The sequence below is a fragment of the Corythoichthys intestinalis genome, chromosome 3 (genome assembly GCF_030265065.1).
Source record: "Corythoichthys intestinalis isolate RoL2023-P3 chromosome 3, ASM3026506v1, whole genome shotgun sequence".
Classification (NCBI taxonomy): domain Eukaryota; kingdom Metazoa; phylum Chordata; class Actinopteri; order Syngnathiformes; family Syngnathidae; genus Corythoichthys; species Corythoichthys intestinalis.
The window spans coordinates 7,941,693-7,953,180 of NC_080397.1; the positions used below are offsets into that span (position 1 = coordinate 7,941,693).

At 42.3% G+C, this 11,488-nt stretch overlaps 1 protein-coding gene across 1 annotated transcript; it reads right to left on the reverse strand.

Moving 5' to 3' along the window:
• Positions 1-2,385: 2,385 nt before the first annotated feature.
• Positions 2,386-11,260, reverse strand: LOC130913584 (uncharacterized). The gene is made up of 2 exons (XM_057832290.1): positions 10,544-11,260; positions 2,386-2,862 (listed from the first exon to the last, which is right to left on the reverse strand). The coding sequence occupies exons 1-2, from the start codon at positions 11,148-11,150 to the stop codon at positions 2,756-2,758; spliced, it is 714 nt and encodes a 237-aa protein (XP_057688273.1). The 5' UTR covers positions 11,151-11,260; the 3' UTR covers positions 2,386-2,755.
• Positions 11,261-11,488: the final 228 nt, after the last annotated feature.

Sequence of the window (11,488 nt, forward strand, 5' to 3'; positions counted from 1 at the left end):
CCAGCAATCCTCAGAACTTTAATATAAAATAATTTCGGTGATATGAGTAAGACTTAACTAACTCACCGTTTATAAATTGGTGCACATAAAGCCCAATATAAGTTGAAGAACAAGCACTGAAGAGCAGCAAATGTCATCTAAAGTCATCCTCTGAAGAGTCTCCAACATCCAAATTACGGCTAATTAGGTCCTCCAGGATTTGATGGCAAATTATTTGCGGTGTCTAGTTATTTTAATTTAAATTAGTAAAAAACATAGTCTATATTGCCACAATGTAAAAGATGTCAGATTTCATGCTCCAAATGTCCAATCAAAACTCAGTTTCCAAAAAATACGGTAGTGTCATGTAATTGAAACATTTCTGACTGGAACCATGTTGTGGCACATCTGCGTCAACTGACCAGGCTTAACCCAGTGGACCTTGTGCAGTGGATGGGTTAGTAACAGTCATTGAATTGTCTGAAGCAAGTAGTTCATCTGCAGGTGGATCATCTGCATGGGCGGGCCATCCAGATCTTCTGCAGTGGCAGGCTGCAGCTTAGGGTTTGGCCTGTCTGACACCATGTATGGTTCAAATGCTTAATCAGAGAAAATTCGGTAGATTTAGATCCAGAAACATCTCACTTTACTGGACTTCATTTGCCTCAATTTACCCCATCGACACAATTTTTCATATGGTTTTATATGCTGTTAGTTCATCAAAATGTGTGATGAAATATTTTTAAAGTAAATCAACTTTGCTTTGGTACAACAACTGATTACATTGACAAAAAGAAAATCTACTTTACTTTACTTTACTGGACTTCATTTTCCTCAATTTACCCCATCGACACAATTTTTCATATGGTTTTATATGCTGTTAGTTCATCAACATGTGTGATGAAATATTTTTAAAGTAAATCAACTTTGCTTTGGTACAACAACTGATTACATTGACAAAAAGAAAATCTACTTTTGCAAAAATGCAAAAACATGCAAAAAAAATATTTTTGTGAAAAAAACATGTTTACCACAGTAGGAGGAGGATCTCTTCTTCATGGACAAGGTGAATTAATTGGTAGGGGCTTGAAAACATGATGGTTGCATAATCACAAATGTGCTACCTCACTTAGATACAGTGGTTGTCTCACATTACCCTATGTCTCGCATTACCCCAGTGTCCTAAAAAATTGAATACTGCCTTGCTCTGCTTTAATTTTGAGGACTAAGTACTGCAAAATCTGGTAAATCTTGGCCAGAACAGGCAATATAATTTAGATATCAATCCGTCCTGACATCGTCAAACTCACGAGTAAGATACTGTAATATGTATGTGGTTCTTTGCAGGGAATAAAGAAAATATACCTTTAATTATTGTGATATGAAATTTTCTGTCTACATGTGTAGCACTTCTGTTTGAGTTTATTTCGGCTCACTTGTTGACGAGCTTAAAACACTAAATTTTGATACCTTGTGGTGAGAAATCATTAGTAATTGACACCCATGAATTTTCAGGTAGAAGGGAAGACTGTATTGGAAAGGCTACAAAAATAAAAACTACCATAAGCCATATGCAGTACGAAAATACGCATGAATTCAAAATTGCTATTGTCAATTTGGATCCAATTTTCACACTCACCAAGACATAATTGTGTTTTGGAATTTAGCAGTAGGATTAACCAATGATGATAACAGATGATGCCTTTTTGCCCTCATAACAGGCGCATCCTCCCCTTCTGAGGCATCATAATGATTGTGATGATCAACTGCCACTTTTGGCATTGATTTAACATTGATCATGTTTTCAAACTGCCTGCTCAGAATCATGAACATGTACTCGCCTTTTTTTATAGGACAGCTTCTTAGATCATTCTCCACCTGTCTGTGTTTCATCTCCATTTGACACAATCACGGTAGTTTTCGTTCTCCCCTGAGGATCGTTCCATGTGTAAGATCTTCCATTTCTGCAGTCGACTGTTCACAGTTTGCTCACACTTTTCCCAAGAGGAAAGAGGAATTGACAAAATAGCATAGTAGTATGGAGGACACAGGAAAGAAGCACTTGTCCAGGGACTCTATGTATAATTCAGTGAATGTATAATAAGATAAGTTATTCATTTTGTCATATGCTGTAATGGAAATCGTGGATAGTATTCAGTGCAATAATTACAAAAATCTTTCTCTCCTCAGTACAGAAAAAGGTGGATTGATGATTGAATATTTACTTTATATCACCTCTGCCACGCCAATAAAGAATTCATAAGAGATCCAGGAAGTTGTTGACATGTTCGAGAGATATTAAATAATTTTGAATCTGCATGTGCACATAAGTCACTGGGATATCATTTCAATGCAAGTAGCTCCTCTCATTATGATTTTTTCTAAGCTTGGCTTCAGCACCTTCATTAGACTCATTTTGTACCCCCATTTACTATCTGTCACATTGTTATTACATTAGTGTCAATGTCATACTCTCAACATGAAATCACTTTCCATTACAGAGTCAATGTTGAACCAATACCGACATTCATAATTGACAAATCAATGTTGGAACAATTTCGTCATGTTTATAAGTGACACATTATAACTGAAATGGTTAAAATTACCCACCAATGCCTTCACTTAGTTTCTTTCTGAGACATTGTCCAAAGAAAGGCAGCCTCTGGCCCTCCTGACTCATGCTGTGACTCTATGAATGTTTTATGCCAGTTGTGAAAAGGTTGATGATGAGCAGAGACAGCTTCATAATGCGGTCCCTATAGATCGGTAACAGCATTTACAGCATGCCATCGTGGGTCCAAACTGCAAAGAGCCATAGCCTGTGATTACTCAAGGGAGTCGATGAAAGGTGGGCTGACATCTTCTCACGAACACAGTGAACAACTGAAAAACATGAGCAGCTTTTATGACAGAGTTTGAAAAAATATTTGACATAAGTGTAGAAAGTATTAAATGAACAGAAGTGTAACCTCTGGCCCTCCCACAATAGTGTTCATTCAAAGGATACAGTGCAAAAATACTCAAAGTACGAAGCATCGAGTACTACGATAGCCTGATGACCAGTGTTGTCTTTGGCAGCCCTTTTAATTTTTGTATAAGCCTTTTGGACGAAAGTACTTATTAGTCTTAGTAATGTTATATTAATTTCTTTTTTTTTTTTTTTTTTTTTTTTTTTTTTAAAAAACCTGTCCTGTTCAGCTGTTTGACACAGAGAATGGAAGTCTAAGTGCCCGGGTTGTCTGAACAGTTTTAATGTTTCACATTGAGAATCTGATATACTCCCATTGTGATCATTCAAAATACCTTTTTATTATGACAAAGCAGCGAACAGGAAGGGATTATGGGGGGACAGAAGAAAAGCAACACAAGAGAAGAAAGAAAAGAAACACATACACAAACAACAACAAGAAATACATAGAACATCTAGACTAATTATTAATATGCTGGTGCCATCGTCAGCGAGATGTATTTCCGGTTTACACCATGTGGGGGCCTATTGGCCAGTGAAAGAGGGGGTCAGGGGTGTCTATAAGCTAAGTGATTGAAAGAGGTAGTGTACACAAATCAGTTCTGTGATCTAGAACCCAGTAATCATGTGAATCTCTTATGAATGTAAGCCCGTTGGCGACCAACCCTACGCCGCCCCATCGCCAATCCCGGCACCAAGACCCCCAACCCGAGCATGCACTACCGCATCCCGCGGCACGCGAGCCCCACCGGACGCGCGACAGCCACGCAGACGGGCGGAGAGGCTGCGTGGGAGCCAACCCAAGGCCACGGCCCCCACCCAGCCAGCCCGGGGAGGGAGGGCCGGCAGGGGGTCGGGGGGTCGGGGGGTCCAGCGCAGCCCATCCCTCCTCCCGCAGCCCAGCAAGGGAGCCATCGCCCCCCCCCCAGGATCCAGGGTGGTCCCCCGGGCCACCCGCGCACCCATCAACTGGCCTTCAGGGATGGCAGGAGGGGACGCACCACCAACCCCACATCTATCCCCACCCCTGCCCGCCCACCCGGGCCACGAGCCACAGCCGCAGCCCCCCAACCGGCACGGCACGCCATGGGAACCCCAGCAGCCCACTAAGCCCAAGGCAGGGCAGGGCCCCCCACCGGTGCAGGCAACACCCTGCTGATACACCGGCGCCCAGTCAGCGACCCGCGACAGAGCGCAGGGTGGATGGACAGAGGGGAAGGCGGAGGCGGGAGAACGCCGAGGAACTGCCACGGGGCGATGCAAGATCGGAGCCCCGACCCCCCCACCCCACTCCCGCGGCCTACAGCCCAGGCAGAAGGGAGGCCACACCCCAGGAGCCACGCCATGAGGAAAAAGTGTGGGACCCACCTACCACCCTATTACTGTGGCTGCCAGGTTCCCGGCTGGCAGCCATCACCCAGCACCGTGATGGGATTGTGAGGGGAGGGTAGTGCAATGTATGCATTAAAATAGGAGAGCTTGGCTTGGGGCAGTGGGACCGCAGCATGGATTCCTGCCCAGCCGCCCGTCCCACCGCCCTTTGCCGGAGCTCTCCTGTGGAGTATGATGTGTGTGGTGCATTTAAAAAAGGTGCAGGGATGGCGGGGCCTGTCGTGAGGGGGCAACCGTGAGGTACCTCCCCCCCAACAGGTCCCAACCATCCCACAACCTTGGTGTGTGGTGCATTAAAAACAGGGGGGAGCCGGGCCGGGACTGTAAAGCACCGTCCCAACTCTCCCCGGAGAAATGTATGAGCATGTAAGTGCCAGAGTGAAAGATATTTACAGTGCCGGAGTGAAAAGTGCGTGAGTTAAGAGGCAGGCTCCCGCGGGCGTGGCCCCGTCCACCAGAACCACCGGCCGCAGGGCGGGAGAAGCGTCAGGGCCCCGATCAATCCCCGCCCCAGACCACCCACGGCGCCTCCGCGACCGCCCCCCCACCCACCCACCGAGCACCCACCCCGCACCCCGAGCAGGCGCCACGCCGAGCGCCGGCGACCAGGGGACGTCCACCCCACCGGCAAGGGACAACAATCCCCACCCAAGGCCCCGCGGGCCCCAAGAGGCCCCGTCGACGGCCCCGCCGGCAGGGGGGCAGTGGCAGCCGCGGCGGCCCAGAGAGGTGGACGGGGACGGGGACAGACCAAGGGGACGGAAGTGCACCCCTCACGACCCAACCCCGGGCCAGGAGGGCCGCACGGTCTGACACAAGAGGGCACCTCCCCGGCACCCGGTACAGGGAGACGCGGCTCCGGCCGGGCGGACCCGGGAGGAAACCATGGCCGCCGCATACACCCCCGGCCTCCACCCCAACTCCACCCCACCCCGGCCGGCCGGGGAAGGGCCGCGGCCCCAGACCGGCACCCCCACCCGCCCACGACACCAGCGCGCGCCCGGCGGGACCCCCGCACAGTCAGACGCAACCAGACAAGCCCCGGCCAAAAACCCTGGGGGCCAAGACCGGCGACGGGACGGCCCAGGGCAGGACACCAACAAACTCCACCTGTAAAGCTGACAGAAGAAGAGGTTTATCAAACACCATTAGATATGTGCCAAGGACCAGTGAAGTGTATTATTTAAGCATAGTTCCTTAATTGTTCCAGGTCTGATAAGTAATATATAGGGTGTTCCAAAAGAGTTGCATACGTTTCCCAGCAGCTGGAAACCAAATTGTCTGTGGGTTTCTTTGTACATTAAACCCATTGAATGACTAAACTGTGAAGGAAGAAAAAATATTTATTATATGCTGCTGGGAGTGTATAAAACAGTTCGGATTTAAACATATCCAGTTTCCAGCTGCAAAAGGATGCATACAACTTCCCTGGACACCCTGCATACATCAATTTATGTTTACATGTTATTATTTTTTTGACATTCCTTCGCAGGCGAGAGAGAATCCTTATTCTATGTTCATCATTCTTGCGACCGTTCCCCACTGTTGTTCGTATTTGTCCATTTTATTTGTCTGTTTGGCAGATATTTTCTCTAATGTTATATATTCAATGATTAGATTTAGCCATTGGTTAATGCTAATGTTTTGTTTGTTTTTCCAATTCAACAATATGGTTTTTTTGGCTATCGTTAAACTTGCTAGTAGTGGACGGGTTTGATGGTTAGAGATACTCACTGTATTCAGATCGCCAAGCAGACAAAGAGTTGGAGACAATGGAATCCTGCAGTTCAATAGGAAAGAGAGTTTCTTCATTACCTGTGACCAAAACTCTCGCACTGATTTACATTGCCAAAGAGCATGAAAGTATGCGTCTGAAGAATCTTCGTTGCAGCTTGTGCATTTATCTGATTGGGAGCACCCCATTTTGTACATTTTAGATTGAGTAATATGCCATCTGTGCAGTATTTTGAATTGTATAAGCTGAAGGTTCTTATTCTTTGTCATTATAAATGTATTTTTACAGATGTTGGACCAATAGTTATTATCTAATGTTACCGAAAGTTCGTTATTCCATTTTTTGATTGGTAGGCAAGTTGAGTTGTTACATGAGAGGGCTTTATAGACTTTTGAAAGTATTTTTTTTTGTTCAGGGTGGATACTTATTATTTTATTTACAAAAGGTGGTGGGTCTAACGTACCCGTTAGTGATGGGAATTTGCTTCTGATGGCTGCCCTGATTTTATTGTATTGAAGGAAATTGACCCCTTTGATCTGGAAATTTTGTAGTATTTTTTCATATGACATGAATGTATTATCTTTAAACAAGTGCTGTAACTGGTTTATTCCCGTATCATTCCATGTGCTGAAATAAATAGGAATTTTATTAACTCCAAAGTCTGGGTTGTGCCAGATTGGTGAAAATTTACGCGGGGCTTGTTGTGATTGCGTAATTTCCATACCTCTCCACCAGGCTTTCAAGGTACATGCTATCATTGGGTTTTTGAAGCAGCTATGGTGCTTAATACTAGAACTAATAAAGGGCAGGTTTGCCAATTGTATTTGGTTGCAGTCTATTTGCTCTAATTCTAGCCATGACTGTTGTTCAGTGTTAAGATATAACCACCGAATAAGATATCGTATTTGATTTGCTATATAATAGTGTTGGAAATTAGGGGCCTCTAGACCCCCCTCCGGTTTATTTCTTTGCAATTTAGCAAAGCTAATTCTGTTTTTGTTGTTCTTAAAGTAGAATTTTGTGACGGCTGAGTCTAGGTCTTGAAACCATTTTTGAGTGGGTTTAAAGGGGATCATTGAGAACAAATAGTTTATTTGTGGTAATACTTTCATTTTGACTGTTGCTATCCGGCCCAAAAGTGAGATGGGTAGATTATTCCAGTGTGTCAAATCTTCACATATTTTTGCTAAGAGGGGTGTATGATTTAGTTTAGTTAATTCTGTAAGTTTTGGTGAAATGTTGATTCCAAGATACTTTATATTCCCTATTGGAATATTGTGATTTAGATTTTGATCTGCAGGATTCCATGAGTTTGTTGATAAGGGCATTATAATGGATTTTGACCAATTTATAGCATAATCTGATATTTGCGAAAATGTTTTTATTAGTTCAAAAGTCTCATTTAGGGAGGATTCTGGTTTTTCTAGATATAATAGTATATTGTCTGCGTATAAGTTAATTTTGTGTTCTGATGTTTGCGAGCAGATCCCTTTGATATTAGCATTTTGTCGTATTGCAATTGCTAATGGTTCGATAAATAGAGCGAATAATAGGGGTGAGAGTGGACAGCCTTGTCGAGTTCCCCTTTGAAGACAGAAACTTTGTGAAATGACCCTGTTTGTGTTGACAGTGGCTTTTGGGGCATTGTAGAACATTTTTATCCAACGGATAAATGGCTCACCAAAGCCAAATTTTTCCAAAATTTTGAAGAGAAAAATCCAGTTGACTTTGTCAAATGCTTTTTCTGCATCCAAAGAGAGGATAGTTGCTTTCCGTTTATAATTCTGTGCAATATTAATAAGATTTAACAAACGTCTTATATTGTTTGTAGAATTACGTCCTTTAATAAAGCCGGTCTGGTCTTTATGAATTATAGTGGGAAGAGTTTTTTCTAATCTAGTAGCTAAAGCCTTTGCAATAATTTTAATATCTGTATTCATTAAGGATATTGGTCTATAGTTTGCTGGTTGGGTTAGGTCTTTCCCCGCTTTTGACAGTAGTTTGATTACTGCAGTGTTCATATTGTCTCTAATTTGACCCTTGGCACTGATTTCTTGAACCATTCTATAGAAAAGTGGTGCCAGCATATTCCAAAAGTGTTTAAGATATGATGTCGAGAACCTGTCGGGCCCCGGTGCGCGACCTGTTGGCATGTCCTTTACAGCATTCCATAATTCAGCGAGGGTAAGTGGGGTATCTAGCAATTGTTGGCTTTCTAAGGTTATTTGGGGGATGTCAAGATTACTGACGAATAAGTCAGTGTCTTCTTCGTTATGATCGTTTGTCACCGAGTATAAGTTTTTGTAGTAGCTATAGAAAGTATCGTTATTTTTTTCTGGTGATTGTGTTATTATGCCTGCTGAATCTTGTATTGTTGTAATTAATGTTTTTTCTTTGTTACGTTTGAGTTGGTTTGCCAAATATTTCCCAGATTTGTTATTATGCTCATAGTTGGTATATCGTAGTTGTTGTAACAGAAACTGAGTTTTTTTAGACAGAATACTATTGAGCTGTTCTTTGGCGCTGAAAAGTTCTTTTGTGGTATTGTCTGTGGGATTCTTGGCGAATTCCTCCGTCAGTTGTTTGATTTTTATTTCTAATTCGTTTTCCAACTTCTGTTCTTGTTTTTTTTTTATATGATGAATATGAGATAATCTTGCCTCGAATTACACATTTTCCTGTTTCCCAAAGCAATGATGGTGAGATGTTTGGGGAATCGTTAAGTTCCATAAAGTCTTTCCATTCTTTCTTAACGAATGTATCAAATGCTGCGTCATCTAATAAGGAATCATTACAGCGCCAGGTTGCGTGGGGTATCGTGCGGGAGTCAATTTTAAGGGCTAAAGAAATTGGTGCATGATCACTGATGATTATTGGATGTATTCTTGGCGAAATATTATTAATAACGGAATTATTCGCTAGAAAAAAATCGATTCTTGAACACGAACCATGGGCTAGGGATTGAAAGGTATATTCCCTTTTTGTTAAATGTTTTGCTCTCCAAACGTCACTTAAGCCGAAATTGTCCATATATTTCCTAATGGTTCTTGCAGTTTGTGACTGTTTAGTGAGTTTAGAATTGGAGCTATCTATACTTGGATCGAGTGTTGTGTTAAAGTCCCCTCCTATAATAACTGTGGAGTTCACTGACATGTCACTCAATTTACCAAAGATATTGTGGAAGAACTGTGTATCCTCGTTGTTTGGGGCATATATGTTCACTAATGTGAACAGTTTATTACTTATGGTAGCTTGTACTATTATGAATCTACCTTCCGGGTCTGCAGTTGCATTATTTAATGTGAATGAGATTCTTTTATGTATTAATATTGATACTCCTCTTTGTCTGCTGTTATAGCTGGCTGAATACATCAAGTTAAAATAAAGTTTGGCTAGATGTGATTCTTGGATAAAGAAGAGGTCTGCCTTTAATTTGGTGATGTATTCCATAATTTTAGTTCTCTTTGCCTGCGATCGGAAGCCATTCACATTAAATGAAACAAAATTTATATATGTCATAAGCGGGTATTCATAGGTATCCTGAGGAAGTAATGATCTCAGGATGTGTGATATAATATTTGGTCCTGAATGTCATCAACCATTCACATTCATTAGAAGCCATACGAGTATGTAATAAACCAAATTCTAATAGAACTGAATGCAATTTTTTGTAAACCGCTTGGCATAATTCACATGACATTAAGACGTTGTTAGAAAGATTACATACATGGGTAGCATCAACACTAAATATTACAATTTTAAAGCGTGTACTTAGTGTGTGTTTGAAAACAGCGGTGTGGAAAAGGTGAAACAAATAACCCAGAAAAAGAAGAAAAGATATGAGCGCCAGTACAGAAATGTGTAGTGTGAGACATGCGTGACTCTTATAGACTAAGTGATTATCATGCAACCCTGATCTGTACGTGTGCATTGTTGAAATCAAATCGACTTAACACGGCCTTATGTACATATTGGAAGTGTTTAGGAAGTACAGACAAAGTGATTATCGTGCAATCCTAATCTATACATGTGCCTTGCTCAAACAAAAAAAAAAACAACTTTCAACTTTCAGCATTATATACGAACTGGAAGTGTTTCGAAGGTACAGACGAAATAATTATCATACAGCCGTAATCTACATATGTGCCTTACTCAAACCAAAACAATTTAATTCAGCATTATATGCGTACTGGAAGTGTTTAGGAATAGCAAACTAAGTATTAAGCATCCCTAATCTATAAATCAAGACAGCTACATTCAGCATTGTATGCATAATAGAAATATTTAGGCATTACTTATCGGTCAGAATAGCCATGGGGTAAGCACTTGGTTTCGATATAGTTGACCATCAATGTAAAGTTTGTCGACTGTGATAACCGCACGTTTGCCCTCTGCTCTGGAACGCTTCAGAATTGGATAGAGGATTTTCCGTCTTTCATTGATCTCGCGCGGGAAATGATCATTCATACCGAATCTTGTTCCTTGTAATTCTCTTCCTTTGGATTTCACCAGTACTTTCTGCTGGTAGAGCTCGAACTTAGCGATTATTGGACACGGACCGCTTCCTCTTGGCTTCCCAAGACGGTGTACCCTCGTAAACTTTATCGAGTCCACCATTTCCTTGGGCAGCTTGAGAGATGTTGCCATAAATGACTTAACGAGGGCTTCTGGTTTGTCTGTGTTTTCTTCGATGCCAGAGAAAATTAAATTGTCCCTCATGCTCCTTGATTGAAGGTCCAAAATAGATTCTTTCATTATCTTGTTCTCTTTTTTCATGGATTCTAATAGTCCTGCCGTCGACTCGAAGGCACCTTTAAGGATATCGTTTTGTGACTTGAGATATACTACCTCCTGTTGTGTAAACACGAGGCTTTCTTTTAACTCTTTAATCTCGCCTTGAAGGATTTCTAATGCTATCGATATTTTCTTATCGATTGATCCAATTCCCTCGCTAAGTGACTTTGTGTATTCGGGTGGGCTTGCTAACAACAGATCGTCGGTCGATGTAGCCGAATCAATAGAATCTGCCTTCTTACGCTTCGCCGGGAGATCACTGCGTTTACTAGAGGTTGCCATGGCGTTTCCTTGATGTGTGGCGGAGTCAGAGAAAAAAGGTAAATCACGATCATGAAAATTTTGAGGGAAAAATTAGTTCAAATCTTCTTGAGCAAAGTTACTTGCTAGCCTAGCCAGTTGATTGCGTCATGCGTCTACGGAGTCTCGCGAGAGTAACGACGTCACAGCATGCTCCTCCTGCCCGTTATATTAATTTCAAAACCAGTGTTTTTTTCGTCAACAATTACAAAAATGAAAATATTTCGTCAACAAAATCATGATGATGATGTGACAAGCTAAAAATGTGGCTTGGGAGACGAGAATGTCAGGAAATGCTGGGCAGGCAGGTGTGTGTGGAC

Bases quoted from the DNA above. Each gene is read 5' to 3' on its own strand.
- LOC130913584 (XM_057832290.1), bottom strand. From the start codon at position 11,150: ATGGCAACCTCTAGTAAACGCAGTGATCTCCCGGCGAAGCGTAAGAAG. The intron at 2,863-10,543 runs GTATGAATGATC...CATGTTTTTCAG, and splicing joins ATTACAAGGAACAAGATTCG to TTGTTCACTGTGTTCGTGAG.